Source organism: Pelophylax lessonae (genome assembly GCF_965119305.1).
Source record: "Pelophylax lessonae genome assembly, chromosome: 12".
Classification (NCBI taxonomy): domain Eukaryota; kingdom Metazoa; phylum Chordata; class Amphibia; order Anura; family Ranidae; genus Pelophylax; species Pelophylax lessonae.
The window spans coordinates 23,668,237-23,691,916 of record NC_138779.1 but is presented as its reverse complement, the minus strand read 5'-3'; the positions used below and the strand labels follow the sequence as shown (position 1 = coordinate 23,691,916).

Sequence of the window (23,680 nt, the reverse complement as noted above, 5' to 3'; positions counted from 1 at the left end):
TGCCTTCTGCTAGTTTGGGTCTATCATAAGGCTTCTTAAAGTGGAGTTCCACCCATTTTTAATAAATTGGATTACATAGATGTATGTAATCCCCTTTAAAACGACTTTTACCAATGGAAAGGTTTTTTTTTTGCTAGTAAATACCTTATTTTCTGCTTTATTTATCCTCTTCTCACTTCCGGGTCCGATCGGCGATGACGTCATTCGGCGATTCGCAGTGTGTGCTGGGATGTATCTCAGGCCATGAAATCTCGCATTATTACACAGGAGATGAGCTGTACTGCGTGCTCTGCCCCGCCTCCTCTCAGTGAGCTGTACTGAATGTATTGTATTGAGGCCATGCTCCGACCCGCCTCCGCCCCGCCTCGCCTCCTCTCAGTGAGCTCAGTGAGGATATAATGCTTTCAGTCCTCGCTCACTGAGAGGAGGCAGGGCGGAGGCAGGGCGGAGCACGGCCTCAATACAATACATTCAGTACAGCTCACTGAGAGGAGGCGGAGGCGGGGCAGAGCACGCAGTACTGTGTAATAATGCGAGATTTCATGGCCTGAGATACATCCCAGCACACACTGCGAATCGCCGAATGACGTAATCGCCGACCGGACCCGGAAGTGAGAAGAGGATAAATAAAGCAGAAAATAAGGTATTTACTAGCAAAAAAAAAAAAAACTTTCCATCGGTAAAAGTCGTTTTAAAGGGGATAACATACATCTAAAGTCACTAAAATGGGTGGAACTCCACTTTAACTCCTGGCAAACAAATAAATACCCAATTTTTATTATTAATATATAGGATTTACATAGCGCCAACAGTTTACGCAGCCCTTTTCTGGTCCTCCTCCAGACCCTGACCTTTCTGCTCCCCACCCCAGCTTCTTCCCAGCATTAGCACAGGGTATAGGGGGGTGCACTCTAATGCAAGAGAGGGTGGAGGACTCCTGACTTGTGATGGTGGGGGAGTCTTGGCATCTGATGTAAGGGTGCTCTGAACAACTGGTATTAAAGATACCAACAGCCCTTTGAGGACAACCATCAGTGGCAGGTGGTGCATTGGGGGTGCAGGGGTGCCGCTCCCCTATCCATGGGTCCGACCCCCTAATCTACATTCAGGGTTCAATGGGGCTTTTTTTTTTTTTTTTTTAGCATGTGATTAGAATCAGAGGCTCTAATAGGCTAAAAGAAAGGGTGGGCTCGGGGCGCAGAGGGTGGGTATGGTGTGCAGCCTGGTTTGGTCTGGGGGGGGAGGGGGGTTATGGTGCAGTCCATCTGACGCCCCCCCCCCCCTCGGCCCATGGAGCACCAGCCACCCCTGGCAACCATAATGCCGATGCAGCCTCCAATGAAATTGAGTTTGACACTCCCGTTCTAAGGAATACATAGAGCTGCCCTCAGTCTCTTGTTCTATAACACAAATGTCACCTGGATAAGCTACTTCCATAGATTTTATTTTAAGAGCTAACCCAAAATCAGGACATTCATATGGCCGTTGACCTAAGCATATGGTCCTCCTGGACAAAATTTAAAGCGTCCAAGGAATGCCTAGAGCTGCCCTCAGTCTTCTGTTTTAAAATACATTTCACCCCCTGGGTAAGCTTTTACCATTGAGTTCATTTTTTTTTTACCTTCTTTATGCATTATTTTGCAAAATATATATATAAAAAAAAGTGCAAAACAGCACAGAAGCTCCAGGTGAGGAGTAGAGAACAAAAAAAGAGAATAAACGATCTTAGCGATAGTACAGGAGAGCCCACTCATAAAGAGCTGGCACTACCAGCCTGCATCTATTGGATTTTAGGAGTTAATATAGGAAGAGTGAGATGCAATGTTCAAGAAATCCTTTGCTTACCGACAGGCTATTTATAACTACCAATTTGAGGTGCCCTGAAGAGGAAAAATGTAAAAAAGAGAAAAGAAAAGAAAAAAAAGGGGGGTAAAAAAATGGGTGGGAAGAGACTGATAGGCCAGTCTAATAACCCAGCCAAGGTAAGTGGGGAGCAGCGACTGGCATTCTCCCGCCACCACGCGTTGACGTTCAGACTCTCAGATTGCTAAATTGGGAAATCTGAGTTTGGGTTAATCTTGAGATTTTAGGATATCGCTATATTCAACAGTGCAAGTGAATTGGGTCCAATTTTTTCAGAAAGCGTTCCTCTGTATGATTAACCACTTCAGCTCCGGGAAGGTTTTACCCCCTTAATGACCAGGCCATTTTGTTGCGATTCGGCACTGCGTTACTTTAACGAAAAAATGCGCGGTCGTGCCCAAATACAATTGATGTCCTTTTTTACCCACAAATAGAGCTCTCTTTTGGTGGTGTTTGATCACCTCTGCGGTTTTTAAATTTTGCGCTATAAACAAAAAAATAGCAACAATTCTGAAAAAAAAAAAAAAAAAAACAACAATATTTTTTTACTTTCTGCTATGAAACATTCCCCCCAAATTTTTTTTAAAAATCCAATTTTTTTATCAGTTTAGGCCAATTTGTATTCTACATATTTTTGTTCATAAAAAAATCCCAAAAAAGTGTATTTTAATTGGTTTGCGCAAAAGTCATAGCGTTTACAAACTACGGGATCGATTTTTGGACTTTTTATTTATTTATTTTCTATTAGTAATGGCGGTGATCAGCAATTTTTAGCAGCACTGCGACATTGCGACAGACAGTTCGGACCCCTATCTGACATTTTTGACACTCTTTGGAGACCAGTGACATTAAGGCCCCATTCACACTTGTGCGACTTGCCCTGCGATTTGGGACTGCAAAATTGCATGACAAGTCGTTCTCCATTATTTCCAATGAGTACCATTCATATCTGTGCGACTTGAAGTCACACCGACTTCAAAGTAGTCCCTGCACTACTTTGGCATGATTTGAATGCGTTTTGCGGACCAAAGACATTCAAGCCCAGTCAAACTTGCATTAAAATTGCAGCAAAAGTCGCGGTAAAATCGTGCAACTTTAAAGTCGTACAAATGTGAAAAGGGGCTTCATACGGTAATCAGTGCTAAATAATATGCACTCTTACTGTATAAATGACACTGGCAGGGAAGGGGTTAACACTGGGGGTGATCAAAGGGTTAAATGTATGCCTGTTTGTGCTTACTGACTGTGGGTTGGGGGGGGGGGGGCTCTGTGACAGGCACACAGAGATCGGGGGTTGTAGCTTAGCTGAAACTCCTGATCTCTCCCTGCCTGTCTGACAGAAGACTCGCCTGCTTTATTTACATAAGCAGGCGGCTCTTCTGTCAGTTTGGTTTTAACATGAACTGTTAGATAGGACAATTCGGTTTGTTGCAGGCTGGCTGGTAAGTGAGCTGGGAATTTTTGTTTGCTTTTTTACATGCTTCCATGCGCTCCTTGCTGTAAAAGCCAGTCATAGATCGGCGTGGTTGCCATTTTCTTCTACTGGTGATTAATTATAATCACCTGATGAGCGCTCCGTGTTCTGATGAGGAAAATTGCAATGTCTGCTTCTCCTTCTGAAAATGCTAGTTGCCTGGCTGTTACACTGGCCCACTTGGTTAAATAGCTTCTAGAGTCACTGACCGGAAATAAAGTTGCAAAGCAGGAAGAACAGGGAAAGGTCAGAAGGGTTAATGGGAGAATATGACAATTAGGCACCTAGCATTTTCAGGAGAGGCGAGCAATGGCCAGCGTCCGCGTTCTTCTCATCATTGGTTTGCTTTAGAAGCTGAACAGAAAGGTGGAGAAGTGTATGGTGGGAAGAGCCCCCTCCTCTAGAGTCATCTCTGAATTAAATAAAGGAGACATCTGAGAAAGAGACATTTCATCATAGCTCCAGAGACATTTGCAGGATCACCGATTAGGCAGGTAGTAAAACACAGTTACTAGAGCGTGTACATTGGCTCATTGAGATTTGTAATCTGGCCTGTCTCCTGGACTGAAAATTACTGTATGATTTGCTAAAAGCTAGCAGTAAACATTTAGCTAATAAATCATACGTCTACTGCTGTCGAGTGTCGACCATTTGGAGCGGGAAGCAGATCTTCTCAGGTACAGGGAGTTACACTTTCTGAGCAGAAAAAGCCACCAGTTAACTCTTCATAAGTAGATCAGTAGTTCTCAACCAAAAGGCCTTGGTGCACTTCAGGGCCATAGCCTTCCTTTTCCTTTCTTCCTGGCCTCCAGCTAACTGAAGATCCCCTAAGCTCCCACAGGGCATCTCATCTCCCATAGTGGCCCAGAGTGCCCCCCTGCCCCCTAAAAGCCCCTGGTTCCCACAGGGCTCCCCCAACCCCCCCTCAGTGCCCCTAACTTTCTTCAGAGCTTCCAGCACAGCATAGTGTCCCCAAAGGTGTCCACCCCCTCCAGTCTCCCGCATTGCCCCAGCAAAACCATCAGCCTCCTGGAAAGAACCCCATGCCCCACAGCAGTGGTTCTCAACTTCGGTCCTCAGGACCCACTAACAGGCTAGGTTTGCAAGCAGTGGCAGCCAGTGCGTTGGGGGCGCAGGGGCGCCACCCACCCTATCCATGCATCCGGCCCCCTAATCTACATGCGGGGCACCAGACGCATGGAGTTCAATGGGGCTTTTTTTTTTTTCATCACCTGATTAGAGCCAGAGGCTCTAATAGGCTTCAGCAAAGGGTGGACCAGGGGCGCAGAGCAGTGCGCCCCGAGCCCACCCATTGTGTGACAATAGCGAATGAAAATTCGCTATTGTCACACGGATCCTCCTCCTGGCCAATCAGGAAGCGTGTCCGAGACGCGCTTCCTGATTGGCCAAAAGGCAAACCCCATGCCATTGGCCGAGGAGGAGGAAGGAGGACTCGAGGAGACGCCGGGGGACTGAAGAGAAGCCGCCGCTGCAGGTAAGTGCACTGGTCTGGGGGGGGGGGGGGCTTGGCACGCTGTTCACTTTGCATTGAAAGGGGGCACGCTGGTCTCTGCATTGAAGGGGGCACGCTGGTCTCTGCATTGAAGTGGGCACGCTGATCTCTGCATTAAAGGGGGCACGCTGGTCTCTGCATTGAAGGGGGCACGCTGGTCTCTGCATTGAAGGGGGCACGCTGGTCTCTGCACTGAAGGGGGCACGCTGGTCTCTGTATTGAAGGGGGCACGCTGGTCTCTGCACTGAAGGGGGCACGCTGGTCTCTGCACTGAAGGAGGCACGCTGGTTTCTGCATTGAAAGGGGCACGCTGGTCTCTGCATTGAAGGGGGCACGCTGGTCTCTGCACTGAAGGGGGCACGATGGTCTCTCTGCATTGAAAGGGGGCACACTATACCTTGATTACTGAAGGCCCCTTTCACACTTTTGTGACCTCAAAGTCACGCAATTTTGTACAGCGTTTTTTGCCGCAAAGCAATGCCTATTACACTTTTCTGTTTGCGCCCCCCAAAAAATTTTGAGCACCAGCCGCCACTGTTTGCAAGATAACTGAAATACATCACAGGTGATATAATTTGCTGCTCAGTGATTGCAGTATTCTAGTCTGCATCTCCCCAAGGTAATACTTGAAATCTGGCCTGTTAGTGGGTCCTGAGGACTGGAGTTGAGAACCACTGCCCTAAAGGGTCTTTAAGTCCAGAACCTTCATCCCCGCACAGTAACACCCAGCCCCATCCAAAGCCTTACAGAATCTCAAAACATATTTAGTATGCTCATACTTTTTTTTTTAAATGTTGGGGTATGGAAAGTTTTGGAAGAGTTTACCGGGCCCTGGTCTCAAACAGGTTAAGAACCCCTGAACTAGACTGGCCTTAAAGCTGGAATATGGATAACAACAAATAATAAAGTCCTGCCTTTAGTGCCATCAGGAGACCTTAGTCTCCATCAAGCCTTATCACAGGTCCCTTATTGCATTCTGTTGTGATTTTAATAACATCGACTGCTTAAGCTCTGAAGAAGGGGAAGGTTTTTTCCACCAAAACCTGTTGGCTGTATTTAAAGCTCTTAACCATTAAATGTTTCAAAAAGTCCTTCATGTTACATGAACATTTGTACCAGGCGTTCCTCAGTAAACAACCTGATTACAATGCAATGCACTATTTGTTTTCTTTGTTTTTTTTTTTAACTTTATCAAATTGTCACAAAACTACATTTCATTGCAAATGCACCATGGTGGACCTGGGTTGAGATGCGCTGACAAAATGTGAGGTGCAATGAAAAACCCAATTCCAAAAAAGTTGGGACACTGTACAAATTGTAAAAAAGCAATGGACTAATTTACAAATCTCATAAACTTATATTTTATTCACAATATAATATAGATAACATATCAAATGTTGAAAGTGAGACATTTTTAACTGTCTTGCCAAATATTGGCTCATTTTGGATTTCATGAGAGCTACACATTCCAAAAAAGTTGGGACAGGTAGCAATAAGAGACCATAAAAGTTAAATGTACATATAAGGAACAGCTGGAGGACCAATTTGCAACTTATTAGGTCAATTGGCAACATGATTGGGTATAAAAAGAGCCTCTCAGAGTGGCAGTGTCTCTCAGAAGTCAAGATGTGCAGAGGATCACCAATTCCCCCAATGCTGCGGCGAAAAATAGTGGAACAATATCAGAAAGGAGTTTCTCAGAGAGAAATTGCAAAGAGTTTGAAGTTATCATCATCTACAATACATAATATCATCCAAAGATTCAGAGAATCTGGAACAATCTCTGTGCGTAAGGGTCAAGGCCGGAAAACCATACTGGATGGCGGTGATCTTCGGGCCCTTAGACGGCACTGCATCACATACAGGAATGCTACTGTAATGGAAATCACAACATGGGCTCAGGAATACTTCCAGAAAACATTGTCGGTGAACACAATCCACCGTGCCATTCGCCGTTGCCGGCTAAAACTCTATAGGCCAAAAAAGAAGCCATATCTAAACATGATCCAGAAGGGCAGGCGTTTTCTCTGGGCCAAGGCTCATTTAAAATGGTCTGTGGCAAAGTGGAAAACTGATCTGTGGTCAGACGAATCAAAATTTGAAGTTCTTTTTGGAAAACTGGTACGCCATGTCATCCGGACTAAAGAGGACAAGGACAACCCAAGTTATCAGCGCTCAGTTCAGAAGCCTGCATCTCTGATGGTATGGGGTTCCATGAGTGCGTGTTGCATGGGCAGCTTACACATCTGGAAAGGCACCATCAATGCTGAAAGGTATATCCAAGTTCTAGAACAACATATGTTCCATCCAGACGTCGTCTCTTTCAGGGAAGACTTTGCATTTTCCAACATGACAATGCCAGACCACATACTGCATCAATTACAACATCATGGCTGCGTAGAAGAAGGATCCGGGTACTGAAATGGCCAGCCTGCAGTCCAGACCTTTCACCCATAGAAAATATTTGGTGCATCATAAAGAGGAAGATGTAACAAAGAAGACCTAAGACAGTTGTGCAACTAGAAGCCTGTATTAGACAAGAATGGGACAACATTCCTATTCCTAAACTTCACCAACTTGTCTCCTCAGTCCCCAGATGTTTGCAGACTGATATAAAAAGAAGAGGGGAGGCCACACAGTGGTAAACATGGCCTTGTCCCAACTTTTTTGAGATGTGTTGATGCCATGAAATTTAAAATCATCTTATTTTTTAAAATTATACATTTTTTCAGTTTAAACATTTGATATGTCATCTATGTTGTATTCTGAAAAAAAATATTGAAATTCGAAACTTCCACATCATTGCATTCTGTTTTTATTCACAATTTGTACAGTGTCCCAACTTTTTTGGAATCGTGCTTGTAAAAAAATTCAGCATTTTTACGTAATGCACCACAACCCATTTTAAGACAGTGTTGTGGTGTGAACAGGCCACATAAAAAACAGTGGTTTTCCATGTGCCCTTGCTTTGACCTTGCATTATTTTGTGCAGATTAACACAGGTGAGCACAAGCCCCTAAACATATGTCTAAAGCCTTAAGGGGCCATGTTATCTCCCCCCGCATTCTCAAAAGGTTAAAACCATCAGACTGTGCGTTAAAATTATCAGATGGTGATGGTTTAAAAAAACAAAAAACAAAATGAGCCTAAAGGCAGGCAGCTACTGCTGTGCTCTTGTCACCTAACCCATAGTGCTTTGGGAATCCTTTGTCATGTACTAAATATTACTTTGTAAAACAAAGATTGTATAAATATAATAACAGTGTGCAGAGCCTGTGCAATGACATTGTCATAGGCCTAACTGGAGAAGAACTGGCACTTTGGCCAATACCCAGCATGGCCTTACTGTGCACGCTCCCGCGCGCATGGGCGCAAGCATGGCGCACGCATGATGTGATAGTTTTTGGTGCCTGCTGGCCTTTATGAAGACAGCAGCCCTGCTCACTGGTTGCTATATGATTGTCAGCCCCCTGTGCTCCTGTGAATGATGTTATTTGGATTTCCTGATACCCACCAGGCTTGCTTTTGGATCTGTCTTGTCTCCACTCCCAGCTCTGGCCTCGGCTTGTTCTCCTGATATTGCTGCTGTGTGATTACCTTTGCATTACCTCGGCTTGTTCCTGACCTTCCTAGCTGCCTCTGTTCCTGACTGACCTTCTGCAATTGATCCTGGTCTGTCCTGCCCTCATCAGTTGGTCTACATCTCAGCTCTTCAGGCTACTACAGATGGCAAACCGTGCTTCTTTGCCCCCAGCACCTCCTGTCGTCATCTTTTCAGGGGTCTTCTGCACTCAGCCACAAGTGAAGTGCTCTCAGCTCTTCAGCCTCCGACCAGGTATGTGACAGACATGTTGCTGGTTTTCTTGCCCCATATGTAATATTCATTCCCCACCACTGACATTGGTCCACTTAAGGGGCTTCACTTAACGGGCTCCCGACGCCTGCCCAGGAGTGTGTTTTCCTTCGCCTGCTAGATACTCTCTGTTGTGAGCGTTTCAGGTAAGGATAACTATGAAGCTATAGACCAATGTTATATTTGATGTAGAGATGCAAAATTGTGATTTTAATGCATATCTTTTTTATACTTCTTTAGTGCAGTACTTTTCTGGTCTTTGTGGTGCCCTGACGAAGCTATAATTGCGAAACGCTTTGGCTTACCGGGGACCGTCAGACTGCACATACATGGAGATCCGTTGTTTTGGTATACTGTATCCATTACAAGTGTATGGTTATCAAGGATCCATGTATTTTTATATATACAGTGGGTACGGAAAGTATTCAGACCCCCTTAAATTTTTCACTCTTTGTTATATTGCAACCATTTGCTAAAATCATTTAGGTTCATTCTTCTTCCTCATGAATGTACACATAGCACCCCATACTGACAGAAAAACACAGAATTGTTGACATTGTTGCAGATTTATTAAAAAAGAAAAACTGAAATATCACATGGTCCTAAGTATTGAGACCCTTTGCTGTGACACTCATATATTTGACTCAGGTGCTTTCCATTTCTTCTGATCATCCTTGAGATGGTTCTACACCTTCATTTGAGTCCAGCTGTGTTTGATTATACTGATTGGACTTGATTAGGAAAGCCACACACCTGTCTATATAAGACCTTCCAGATCACAATGCATGTCAGAGCAAATGAGAATAATGAGGTCAAAGGAACTGCCTGAAGAGCTCAGAGACAGAATTGTGGCAAGGCACAGATCTGGCCAAGGTTACAAAAAGATTTCTGCTGCACTTAAGGTTCCTAAGAGCACAGTGGCCTCCATAATCCTCAAATGGAAGACGTTTGGGACGACCAGAACCCTTCCTAGAGCTGGCCGTCCGGCCAAACTGAGCTATCGGGGGAGAAGAGCCTTGGTGAGAGAGGTAAAGGAGAACCCAAAGATCACTGTGGCTGAGCTCCAGAGATGATTTTAGCAAATGGCTGCAATATAACAAAGAGTGAAAAATTTAAGGGGGTCTGAATACTTTCCGTACCCACTGTATGTTCGTCATTTCTTTCATATTATTATTTTTGTCCTTTTAAACTTTAAATAAAGCTGTATATGTTTTTTACATAGTGGTATTGTGATTGCATCCTTTCAACCATACACATGCCTATATAGTCCCGCTCTTTCTGACCTCTGTTGGTCATTGTTTTTTTTGGTATTTAACTATTGGGGACGATGGCATGTATATCACGGTACTATGTTTTGTACTATGTGACAGACATGTTGCTGCAGCCGCCCATCGAGATGCATTAGAAGAGGTGGTGGAATGCGGTTGCGCAAGGAGAATTGCGTAAAGCACTCACATGCCCCCCGAAGTATTGCTGTATGTGGGTGCTTTACGCAACCCTCGATGCACAACTGTGTACAGCTGCCCTTTCTAATGCATCTTAATGGGCAGCTGTACGCAGCGGCAGAAGGTCACAAGAATGGTGTACGCAGGCACTGCACACTGTACAGTCCCTGACATGACCAAGCCTAACATGATTGGTTTTAAAACTTTCAAACTTTCAAAAAAAAAAAATGAAATGCTGAAAAACCATTATAGTTGCCCTTTAGTTAAGCAGAACTTCCAAAGTTCATCACTGTTCAGAATTCTGAAGTTTTTTCTTCCTAATAAGAGTGGTCTGCATTGAGTTTCTTTTTAAGTACTTTCCTCCCTCCGGTGTGTTGATAAACCAACTTTTTATATTGTGCGGAGATTTTCACCCTTATTCTCCTTGTTATTATTCCCTTGATAATAAATAGATTCTCTGCCCTTTAAAATGCAATCCAACTAAAAATGAAGGTGGCGAAGCTCCTGAAAGAGAAGTCATGGCCATTAACATTTAGCCAAACAACAAATAAAAACTAGTGACCGCGGAATGGCTCAGACTTCTGAAGACTGAAAGTTCAATTAAAAGGAAATCATTTGGAAGTTGTGCTGTAAGTTTATAGTTCGGTGTGGACGGAACAATATATCATCGATGGAATAATCACCGCAATCCGTCAGGATGAGTAATTACTGCTATGTGAGGTGACATGGGCAGTTTCTTTATAAAACCAGAAATAGGGGAGAAATAAACCCGCAATTACAATTTACTCAATCTCTTTATGGACCAATAACTGCTCATGGTGCTCAGGGAATGGTGGGACTGCCCTAAAGAAAAAATATTTTGGCCACGGATCAATCCAATTACTTAGATGAGCAATCAGAGAAGACTCCTATGAAGCACTCTTAAATATAAAAATTAGGCAATAAACGTTGTTGACTTTTGACCCACTTTAGGTAACCCATTTAAAACATACATAACTTCCCTTAAGGCTGAAGGTTAGGCAATTTTTACGTAGTTAAATGCCTTCTTCTCACTGACCACCAATGTGAGGAGCATTGTTCCCACTGACCACCACTATAAGGGGCATTTCTCCCATTGACCACCAATGTAAGGAGCATTCTTCCCACTGACTACCAATGTAAGGAGCATTCTGCCCACTGACCACCAATGTAGGGGGCATTCTTCCTACTGACCCCTAATGTAAGAGGCATTCTTTCAATTGACCACCAATTTAAGGGGCATTATTTTCACTGATCACCAATGTAAGGGTCATTCTTCCCACTAACCACCAATATAAGAAGCATTCTTTCTACTGATCACCAATGTAAGGGACATTATAACCAATATGGTTTGACTTATGTACCCAGAACTGTAGATATATCTTTCAGCAGGGGTTCCATGAGACCTGTACATTATTTCCAGGGTTTCTCCATGGTAGGAAGGAAAGGTGAATCACTGAGACAGTTGCCTTCTTACAGCACACAGCCTTGCTGCTAGCCAGGGATGACTATGACACTTATGTTTGGGACCTTAATAAGCATTATTTCTGCAGATTGTTGTGGGTGGAATCATTGTTCTTATTTCTAATAAATGTTTACTTCAATAATGCACTAGGTTCAGGCCATTTCTCTTTATTTATTTGCCTGCATTGTTGTACTGTTGGATACATGGCTCTAAATATTTGTAAGGCAATGAATAATACTGCATTGCAATTTTTTTTTTTTTTAAAGGTTAGCCATTGTTCATGGTATTTCTGGATCAGAGTGGTGGGTCAACAAGGTACAGTGGTGGAGATAGGGTGATTCAGATTCTAAATACTTAATGATTCTCAAAAGGGAAATTGTTAGCGCTGGTACAATGCTGCAGATAGGGTGCATGATGGGTCTGATGGGTACAGGTGCTGGAGATAGCGCAAGTGGTGTTCTGCTGGGTACAGTGCTGAGGATAGGGTGGTGAGTCTGTACGGTACAGTTCTGGAGATAGGGTAAGTGGTTTGTCTGTAGGGTACAGTGCTAGAGATAGGATGAATCGTTTGTCTGTAGGGTACAGTGTTGGACATAGGGTGAGTGGTTGGTCTGCAGGCTACAGTGCTAGAAATAGGGTAAGTGGTGGAACTGCAGGATTCATGGTACTTCTAGATCATGGAGGCATGGGCAAACAGGGCACAGTGGCAGATATATGGTGATTCAGAATACTTCATTAATCCCAATAGGGAACTATTAGTGGTGAGTCTGTACGATACAGTGAGTGGTGGGTCTGCAGGATACAGTGCCAGAGATAAGGCGAGTGTACATCTGCTGGGTATAGTGCTGCAGGTAGGGTAGACGGCAGGTCTGCAGGGTACAGTGCTGCAGTTAAGTGGTGGATCTGCAGGTTTCATGGTACTTCTGCATCATGGAATGGTGAGCCAACAGGGTAATGTGGCAGAGATAAGGTGATTCGGATTCAGAATACTTTATTCCCAAAGGGAAATTATTAGTGGTGGGTCTTTAAGGTACAGTCCTGGTGATAGGGTAAGCGGCAGGTCTGCAGGGTACAGTGCTAGGGATAAGGTGACTGGTGGGTCTGTAGGGTACAGTGCTAGAGATAGGGTGCGTAGTGAGTCTGTAGGGTACAGTGCTGGAGATAAGGTGGGTGGCGGGTCTATAGGGTACAGTGCTGGAGATAGGGTGGGTGGTGGGTCTGTGGGTATAGTGCAAGGGTAAGGTGAGTGGTAAATCTGTAGGGTACCGTGCTAGGGATAAGGTGAGTGGTGGGTCTGTAGGATACAGTGCTGGATATAGGGTGAGAGGTGAGTCTGTAGGGTACAGTGCTGGAGATAGGATGGGTGGTGGGACTGTAGGGTACAGTGCAAGGGTAAGGTGAGTAGTGGGTCTGTAGAGTACAGTGCTAGGGATAAGGTGAGTGGTGAGTCTGTGGGGTAAAGTGCTGGACATAGGGTGAGTCGTGGGTCTGTAGAGTGCAGTGCTAGGGATAATGTGAGTAGTGGGTCTGTAGGGTACAGTGCTGGAGATAGGATAAGTTATGGGTCTATAGGGTACAGTGCTGGGGATAGGGTGGGTGGTGAGTCTATAGGGTATAGTGGAAGGGTAAGGGGAGTCATGGATCTGTGGGGTACAGGGCAAGGGATAAGGTGAGTGGTGGGCCTGTAGGGTACAGTGCTGGAGACATGGTGAGTGGTGGGTCTGTAGGGTACAGTGCTGGGGATAGGGTGCGTGGTGAATCTGTAGAGTGCAGTGCTAGGGATAAGGTTAGTGGTGGGTCTGTAGGGTACAGTGCTGGAGATACAGTGAGTGGTGGGTCTGTAGGGTACAGTGCTAGGATAAGGTAAGTGGTGGATCTGTAGGGTACAGTGCTAGGGATAAGGTGAGTGGTGAGTCTGTAGGGTACAGTGCTAGGATAAGGTAAGTGGTGGATCTGTAGGGTACAGTGCTAGAGGTAGGGCTAGTGGTGGGTCTGTAGAGTACAGTGCTAGGGATAAGGTTAGTGGTTGGTCTGTAAGGTACAGTGCTGGAGATAGAGTGAGTGGTGGATCAATAGGGTACAGTGCTGGAGACATGGTGATTGGTGGGTCTGTAGGGTACAGTGCTGGAGATAGGGTGAGTGGTGGGTCTGTAACATACAGTGCTAGAGATAAGGTGACTATTAGGTCTGTAGGGTACAGTGCTGGAGGTAGGGTTAGTGGTGGGTCTGTAGAGTGCAGTGCTAGGGATAAAGTTAGTGGTGGGTCTGTAAGATACAGTGCTGGAGATAGGGTGAGTGGTGGGTCTGTAGGGTACAGTGCTGGAGATAGGGTGAGTGGTGGGTCTGTAGGGTACAGTGCTAGGATAAGGTAAGTGGTGGATCTGTAGGGTACAGTGCTAGAGGTAGGGTTAGTGGTGGTTCTGTAGAGTACAGTGCTAGGGATAAGGTTAGTGGTTGGTCTGTAAGGTACAGTGCTTGAGATAGAGTGAGTGGTGGATCAATAGGGTACAGTGCTGGAGATATGGTGATTGGTGGGTCTGTAGGGTACAGTGCTGGAGATAGGGTGAGTGGTGGGTCTGTAGGGTACAGTGCTGGAGATAGGGTGAGTGGTGGGTCTGTAGGGAACAGTGTTGGAGATAGGGTGAGTGGTGGATCAGTAGGGTACAGTGCTGGAGACATGGTGTTTGGTGGGTCTGTAGAGTACAGTGCTGGAGATAGAGTGAGTGGTGAGTCTGTAGAGTGGAAGGGATAAGGTTAGTGGTGGGTCTGTAGGGTACAGTGCTGGAGATAGGGTGAGTGGTGGGTCTGTAGGGTACAGTGTTGGAAATAGGGTGAGTTTGTGGATCAGTAGAGTACAGTGCTGGAGACATGGTGTTTGGTGGGTCTGTAAAGTATAGTGCTGGAGATAGGGCGAGTGGTGGGTCTGTAGCGTACAGTGCAATAGATAAGGTGACTAGTGGGTCTGTAGGGTACAGTGCTAGAGATAGGGTGAGTGGTGAGTCTCTAAGTTACAGTCCCGGAGATAGGGTGAGTGATGGGTCTTCATGGTACAGTGTCAAATGTAGGGTGAGCAGCGGATATTCAGGGTACAGCGCCATAGCTAGGGTGAGTGGTGGATCTGCAGGATACAGTGCCAGAGAAGGTGAGTGGTACATCTGTTGGGTATAATGCTGCAGATAGGGTAGGCGGTGGACCTGCAGGATACCGTCCTGCAGATGAGGTAAGTGTTAGATCTAAGGGGTACAGTACTGTAGATAAGGTAAGTGGTAGATCTAAGGGGTGCAGTGTTGCAGATAAAGTAAGTGGTAGATCTAAAGGGTACAGTACTGCAGATAAGGTAAACAGTGGATCTAAAGTATAAAGTGCTTAACAAAAAAATTGATAATGTGCGGTATTATGCATGTGGTCATTCTGAATTGGCCAGACCTGTGATGGGTAAAATGTAAACTAAGCTAATCTAGTTCATAATCTGTAATAATGTCATTCAGGAAAGGAGTCCTGTGATTAAACATAATATATATATATAAAGTAGCTTCATATGAGAAGTCTGGTGAAGATTACCAGGTTGTCGAGTTCGGGGTCCTCGCTGAAGAACGGTTTACGCTCCTGTTCCTGCTGGTGGACAAAGTTCTCGATATCCACATCAAAGCTGGCAGATGTGATGCACTCGGAGCCCTGCGTGGCCTGCTCACACTTCTCAAACAGCAGCGTCAGGAGGGGGAACAAAGGATGTCTGGAGGGATACACAACACACTTCCATTAGTGAGCACATCAGAACAGCAAAACCGTATAGAAGAAAATACTCAGATACACATCAACTGAGATCTGCGTCATGTAAAGGACGCTTTCTGCTGGAGTTCAAGGACACCTTAACTGCTACCAGAAGTGTTCTAGACATGGAAGTATAAGACATGTGCTGCTTATAATTTATTGAGAACCTCCAGCTGAACAGCCAATTGCACAGCTGAAATAAATGTATTTAGTGGTGTTTAAGGATTTGCATAATAAGGCATATACTACTTTGATCCGACCACCCCTTCTCTGTGCTTCACGGCTCATAAACATAAGAAGGTGACATTCTTAAAAGGTCACAGCTCTGCAAACTGTGACACTGCTCAAGACATTGTGTTGCCTATGTCCAAGAAAGAAAAAAATAAGCCCACTAAAAAGCCCCCACATCCATTATTTTTTATAAATATAACATTTAGAAAATATTATATATGCTGTTATCTTCTTCCATAAACCACTACTGGACTGGTCCACCAAACACCCATTGTCTGTCCCTCCTGTGTCTGCCATGGCCACCGCCCTAAAAGATTCAGCCTGCACTGTGTGAGATGGAGTGCACTGATGTCTGACGTCATTGCGCACACTACTATCATGAGAGGTACGTTCCCTGGGGGAGACATTCCGCCTCCTCCTACTCATCAGTTTGCACTATGGGTGTCAGTATGAGATGGGAAAATGCTGCCCGTAGTGTGCCGCAAACTGATGACACCCAAAACTGCTGAAAAAAAAAGCGCGAACGCCAATTTTCTGACCCTCTCAAAGTTCTGCCTGGGTCTGACCCAGCAGGACCCATGGTAGGGTCGGCCCTGACTGCCCCACCTCCTGCTCTCTGGACTGCTGGTTGGGGGGGGACACCACACATAAAGCAAAGACGCCTATTGCAAGCCTGATTTCCACTACACTACAATGCTATGTGCCAATTCTGTATAGAGAGATCTCAGGTTATTACACCAGATATATCGAAGAATAAGCAAGGGCTCGTTCACATGTACAGCAGCCCCTGCCACCCCTCTGTCACCTAGGACAATGCCTAATTTAACCCTGAAAATGTTGATTCACCACACTACAACTGCGGATGCAGAGAGGTTACAGCACAGCCCCAGAGATTTGCATGGGTAATATTTGCCAATCGCAACATGCTGTTTAAAATAGAACAATATGCTAAAAATAAAAATGGGTGAACAGGCAGGATTTTTAATGCAGAAGAGACATGCTTCTGCATTAAAACTACTTACCTGTCTGTCTGCCCCTGCTGGGCTCATGCATCTCACTGTACAAATTCGGCCACACCGAAGCTGACGGAACTCCCAGGAATGTGCAGAAGTGACGTCATCTCGCCCTGGCCAGTGACAGTGGCTGGCAATTAATACACCTCTCATTTGCCTCCTAGGTTTCCCCCTTTCCAGTCCTCTGCTGTGCCCTGGCCCTGTGCCTGCCCTCCTATCAGCTCCCAGACAGAGCCTAGCCCTCTTGGTTTCCCTTTTATGCTAGGGTGATCCATGATTTTTTCACCTTGTGGGGACCGTTGTGTGCATTGATTTCTGTACTTTTATGTATATGTAAGTATGACCATTTGGCAGGTGAACTATTTATGAATTTTGTAACTTTATTTCATATATCTCTTTTTTGACATGGTCTTTCCACAGGTGCGAAAGTGCTATGGCTTCTCCTGATGAAGTGGACGATGTTCTATGAAACGCGTAGAGAGTCCAGTTCATAAATGCTTCAACTTGAATGTACGGTATAATGCATATACATTACTCTCAGTAGTGCATGTATAGTGCGGGGTTTTTTTTTTTTTATCACACCTACATTGTCTACTTTGTTGGATTTTACCTGTATATGGAAAAAAATGTATACTTTTTTACTATTTGTTTGATTACTTTATATTGGCACAACTCATCAAAGATCCAGGGGCAATATATTTTTTTTGGCTGCCTGAAGATGTCAGCAATCGACAGGGAGCTTCTGGGGCATTGTATTGCTGGACTGAAGGCGAGTATAGGTCTGGTTTATTTTTTGCCATGGCGGTGAAGCACAGCATGTTGGTTGCGGCACATGTACAGCCCTGAGCAGCTGCATGTCTTTGTTCAGGTGGGCTGTCGGGGTAGCAGTAAAACTGCACCTCAACCACCTGGTACAGCACTAGAAGGTGGGTAGAAGGAACAAAGGGATGATGCTCAGAGATGGGTAGGGGGAGGAACCAAGGGATAGTGCTCAGAGGTGGGCAGGGGGAGGAACCAAGGGACGGTGCTCGGAGGTGGATAGGGGGAGGAACCAAGGGATGGTGCACAAAGGTGGGTAGGGGGAGGAAACAAGTGATGGTGCTCATGGGTGGATGGGGGGAGCAACCAAGGGACGGTGCTTGGAGGTGGATAGGGGGAGGAACCAAGGGATGGTGCTTGGAGGTGGGTAGAGTAAGGAACCAAGGGACAGTGCTCGGAGGTGGGTAGGAGGAGGAACCAAGGAACAGTGCTTGGAGGTGGATAGGGGCAGGACCCAAGGGATGGTGCACAAAGGTGGGTGGGGGGGCGAAACCAAGTGATGGTGCTCAGGGGTGGATGGGGGGAGCAACCAAGGGACGGTGCTTGGAGGTGGATAGGGGGAGGAACCAAGGGACGGTGCTCGGAGATGGGTAGAGTAAGGAACCAAGGGATGGTGCTCGGAGGTAGGTAGGGGGAGGGACCAAGGGATGGTGCGCGGAGGTGGATAGGGGGGAGGAACCAAAGGATGGTGATCGGAGGTAAATAGGGGGAGGAACCAAGGGATGGTACTCGGAGGTGGGTATGGGGGGGAACCAAGGGACAGCGCTCAGAGGGGGATAGGGGAGGAATCAAGGGACGGTGCTGGGAGGTGGATAGAGGGAAGAACCAAGGGACGGTGCACGGAGGTGGATAGGGGGAGGAACCAAGGGATGGTGATCGGAGGTTGATAGGGGGAGGAACCAAGGGACGGTGCTCAGAGGTGGGTATGGGGGGAAACCAAGAGATGGTGCTTGGAGGTGGGTAGGGGGAGGAACCAAGGGACAGTGCTCAGAGGTGGATAGGGGAGGAACCAAGGGACAGTGCTCAGAGGTGGGTAGGGGGAGGAACAAGGGACAGTGCTCGGAGCTGGGTAGGGGGAGGAACCATGGGCGGTGCTCAGAGGTGGGTATGGGGGGAAACTAAGGGATGGTGCTTGTAGGTGGGTAGGGGTAGGAACCAAGGGATGGTGCTCGGAGGTTGGTAGGGGGAGGAACCAAGGGACAGTGCTCAGAGGTGGATAGGGGAGGAACTAAGGGTCAGTGCTTGGAGGTGGGTAGGGAGCAGAGAAAAGAGGTGACTTGGAAGGGGGGAGTACATGCACCTATTCTCTGAGAAAAAAAAGCCCTGCAATGGGGTAGGGATGACCTATTAAGGTGGTGGGGGATAATTTTGTTTAAGATTTTATTTGGGGAGGTAGAGCAGAAAAAAAAAAAAAAACGACTCCAAGGGACAAAATAAGAAAACACATTTTTCCTCACTACTAAAGATCCAAATTTGTGCTGCACTAAAAACAGCAGTGGTGGTTGGAAAAGCGCGTTGGCTCATATTAACCGGTACAAATTGACCCATGCTCCAGGGCATTATTCCATACAGGCTTTAAAGGTGAATAGGAGTTTTTTTTTTTTTTGCTGCGGGTTAGTGCGCTCCGAAGAAGCCCAGTTGGCGCTTCGCCGCGAAGTTCTGGGGTGGAAAGCGTTAACCGTCTTGCACAGTCTAATTTGCAGGCTCTAATGCTGCATCATATTATAGTGTAATCTACGCTGATCCCAGTTTAATGCGGGGCTCTACGTCCGCAGCACAGAATATAAAGCAAAGCCTTGCCTGCCGTAATTTAGGCAGCCCTGCAGGAGCTTAGCCCAGGGATATGAAAGACAAATTCCAGACTGCGTTATGAATTATTGCGCCTTATGAACCTTCCAACTCTCAACAGATGCCTCCTGCCATTTAAACAGCCACTAGATCAATTAGAAATGAAAAGGCACAAATCGACCCAGTGCAAGGGCACTAAATTACCAGGAACTAATAATCCAAGCAAGCAATGGTACCAGGTGGTTGGAGTGCAGCGGAGCCCCCCCTCCCCTCCCCCATTCCAAACCCGCCACAACTTTATGGAGAGAATTAAACAGCAAAAGCAAGCTGGGGAGAGGTGTGATCTTCTAACCTTGACCAGCGCTACAGAACTTGTTTAATACAGAGAAAGGAATAATGAGTGAAATGGACGGAGCACGTAACGATGTAATCAATACATGTACAGCATGGAAGAATCGTGGGGGGGGGGGGGGGGCAACTGTGACTATCCATGCACACCTCATATATGACCTCAGACCACCATAGTTGCCAACATTTAAAAAAAATTTCCAGGGACACTTTGCAGCACAGCTATCAATTACCACACCCACTTCCCTGAAGCTCCGCCCACTTTGCATAATTAATCTCACCTACTTAACAGATTATAGAGTCTACTCCAATATAGAGAGAATTACAGGAAATTAAAAAATGAATTTCAAACTTAAGGCCACAGTAGCAGAGTTGGAATAAGTCTCCCATTCAGCTGCACTACTTCTGGGTAACATTTATGGGCAGCCCGATTCAGGCGCTTCCAGGGACAATATAAATTACCTGGGACAGGCTTCTATTTCCAGGGACTGTCCCAGGAAAAAAGGGACAGTTGGCAAGTATGGACCACCTGGACTTTCCATCATACATAGGCTTTCACGGGGCTTCTTTTCTCAGAGAATAGGTGCAGGAACTCCTCCCTTCTGAGTCACCCCTTGACTCCGCCCCCTACCCACCTAAGAGCACCATTCCATGGGCCCACCCCTTACCCACCTCCCAGTACCACATCTTTTATAGATTACAGAACAAAGTATCATTTTGTGGTGCTAAGTATTTTGTATGGAAGCGGGAAGCAGAGGGCCTGATTTAGAGGTGGTGGAACTGAGTTCCACCAAGTTCCAGCTGAAAAAAAGCCCTGGGCTTTCATAATCAGACACAGAGGCCTAACTAGAAATTTCAGTGCAAGAAATCGCACCTTCCCTTCAAGCCTGGGGCTCTTCCCACTGATCCTGGGGCCCTTTGCTCTCGTTGTGGGGCCCTTTATTACGGTCCCACAGGGACCCTTTCACAAGTTCTGCAGTGGGCCCCCTTCCTGCCATCTTGGGGCCTCCCCACGGTGGTGGAATGCCAGGGCCCAGTCGCAAGTGTGACCTTTGCGATCCTGGAAGTTCACCCACTGGTGTCAGTAGTTTTTATGTATTTTGGTATTTTAATTGTATTATTTTTTATCATTTTATTTTATATTTTTACAATGTCACTGACTATGACTCTGTCCATTCAGAAAAGGAAGGAGCTGGTAAATTACATATTTATCGACCCCCTTCCTGGTTCTCTATTGTGACACATCCCCTGCAGCAGCCGGCAGGAGAGAGAAGGGAGCACAGTTTGGGGAGGGGGGGGTAACCAGGGGAGCACACAGGGGCCCAGAGACAGCAGAACACAAGTGAACTGGATATGGGGAGTGGCGGGGGCAGCATACAGAGGAACCAATCTCCTCCATTTTCCTCCTGCAGCTACAGGAGGAAAAAGGAGGACAGTGATTTCTCTACATGCTGCCCCCGCCGCCCCTCCTATCCAGTTGTACAGGGGAGCCATACAGGCCCCCTGGAGCATGGGGCCCGGTTGCAATTGAAACCCCTGTAGTTACGCCCCTTATAGGACAGATAGTGATGTGTAAATGCAGAAACTCCTAGCAACCAGAATTTACATTATGTTGGTTTAACCACTTGACCCCCAAGCCATTTCTGACATTTATTACATATATGTAAAAATCAGAATTGTATTGCTAGAAAATTACTTAGAACCCCCAAAGATTATATATATATATTATTTTTAGGCAGAGGCCAAAGAGAATAAAAATGGTGGGTACAGCAACTTTTTTCACACGATATTTGCGCAGCAGCTTTTCAAATGCAAATGTTTTGGGGAAAATACACTTTCATGAATTTTAGTGAACACAAACACTATATAATATCCAATTTTTTTAAAGATAAAATCTAAAAGATGATGTTACACCGAGTAAATTGATACCAAACATGTCACACTTTAAAATTGTGCACAACCGTGGAATGGCGACAAACTACAGTACAAAAACCACTTAAAGAGGTTGTAAACTCGTTTTTTTTTTTTTTTTTTCTTTTACACCCTGCAAGAGAAAGACATAATGAGCTAGTATGCATCGCATACTAGCTCATTATGCAATACTTACCTTAGAACGAGTCCCCGCCGTGCCGTCCGCTCACCTCTATGACGGGTGACATGTCTAGTCGCCCGTCTTCCGGGATCGCGGCATCCGGCCATCTGATTGGCCGGAGCCGCGGTGACGTCACTCCCGCGCACGCGCGCGGGAGCCGACAGTCACGGCACGGGGCTCTGAAGGAACGGCACCAGCGGAATGGAATTGCTGTTGTAACTGAGGGTGAATGAGAGGTTAAAGTTGTTTCTGTTCATAGAATGAACACAGTCTAGAAGTGATTCCTCATTGCCTGTCCAGACAATGAGTACATCGTCAATGTACCTATGCCAAGCCAATATGTGCTGAGTGTATTTCGAATGTTGTTCCTCGGAGAGGAAAGAGCGTTCCCATTCCCCCAGGTACAGGTTGGCGTACGATGGGGCACAACATGTCCCCATCGCAACGCCCTGTACCTGGAGGAAATGGGAACCATCAAAAGAGAATACATTACGAGTAAGAATGTATTCAAGTGATTGTAGAATAAATTTTTGTGTGGCTGGGGAATCTGAGTTGGATTGTGTGAGGGCATGTGCGACCGTGCGGATACCCCGCTGGTGGGGGATGGAGCTGTATAGTGCTTCAACATCTATGGCCACCAGCAGGGCATCCGCAGGGATCGACATGCCCTCCAACAATTGAAGGAGGTGTATGGTATCCTTAACAAAGGAGGGAAGAGTTTGCACGAATGGATACAACTTGCTGTCCACATATCTACTTAAGTTTTCTGATATACTACCCCTACCCGAGACGATGGGTCGTCCAGGCGGGTCGTTTTTATTTTTGTGGACTTTAGGCAAACTATAAAAGGTAGGAATAGTAGGGAATTTGATTCTCAAATAATCCCAAGTGGTTTTATCTATGCAACCCGTTAAGTAACCATTGTCCACCAAGGCATAGAATTCTGCAAAGTACTTATCAATGGTTGTTCTGGATATTTTGTGATACCAGGTTGAGTTATTGAGAATTTTCCAGCACATATTGGCGTATTGTTGGTTATGCATAACGACTATGTTGCCCCCCTTGTCGGAGGGCTTGATAGTCAATTGTGATTGTTTGGTGAGAGCAGTAAGTGCCTGGTTTTCTTCTAGACTGAGATTAGATGCTGGAGTCTGAGGAGAAAGTTTGATTTTCTCAATATCTTGGGATACCAACATGACAAAAGCTGCCAGATTGGTATTACTATTTAGAGCAGGAAATTTGTCCGATTTTTTTTGAAAGCGGTTTGTTGCACCAGATTGAGGATGTTCGTTTAATAACGAGTCCAAATCGATCCTGTCTATTAGATCTAAACCGTCTTGTTCCTCTAGTAAGGCAATTAGTGTATCTAAGGCTTCCGTTTCTAATTTTTTGGTTTTGGGTTGCAGTAGTTTGGGGTTATGTTTCTGAGCGTGTTGACTTTGTAAAAGAATTTTTCGAGCAAAAAGATTTAAGTCTTTTTTGAAAGTGAATTTGTCTATATCAGTGGTGGGACAAAAAGTAAGGCCTTTCCGCAGTAAAGATATTTGGGCTGGTGACAGAGTGTAATCTGAAAGATTAATGATGTCACTGTCATCACTCGAGGAGGTTAAGTTTCATGAGTGATCTTCAAAGTCCGTGTTATCTGCAGCCATGGCATGCGTGGTATCTGTAATTGCTATGTGTTTGGTTTCTAATGTGTTTTTGACCGGTAAGTTCATGTGAACTAAACGTCGTGTATCTGATGGGAGTGGGGGCCCTGAGGGGGTTGGGGGGCGTTTACTTGCATTTGTGTTGTCATCTTGGGCAAAGGATCTTTTTGTTTTCACTTGTTTGCCCCTATTGAGGGTGGGTAGTGAAGATGAAGACAGTGAAGAGTTTATGGATGAACTCGAGCCTAAATTATGATCGGCTCTAGTTAAATCACGTCTTTTAGGGCGAGGTTGTGTTTGTCGTTGATGCCATTTGTAGGCCTTTTTGTCACGGAAGG

At 45.7% G+C, this 23,680-nt stretch overlaps 1 protein-coding gene across 7 annotated transcripts in view; it reads right to left on the bottom strand.

Annotated features, from left to right (window-relative positions):
- Positions 1–23,680, bottom strand: part of PKNOX2 (PBX/knotted 1 homeobox 2) — a 785,503-nt gene that overhangs the window by 119,091 nt on the left and 642,732 nt on the right. For all 7 annotated transcript variants that reach the window (XM_082273326.1, XM_082273320.1, XM_082273323.1 and 4 more), the window contains one exon: positions 15,193–15,364. In XM_082273326.1, coding sequence (XP_082129452.1) covers positions 15,193–15,364 — 172 coding nt within the window. The remainder of the gene's footprint in view (positions 1–15,192; positions 15,365–23,680) is intronic.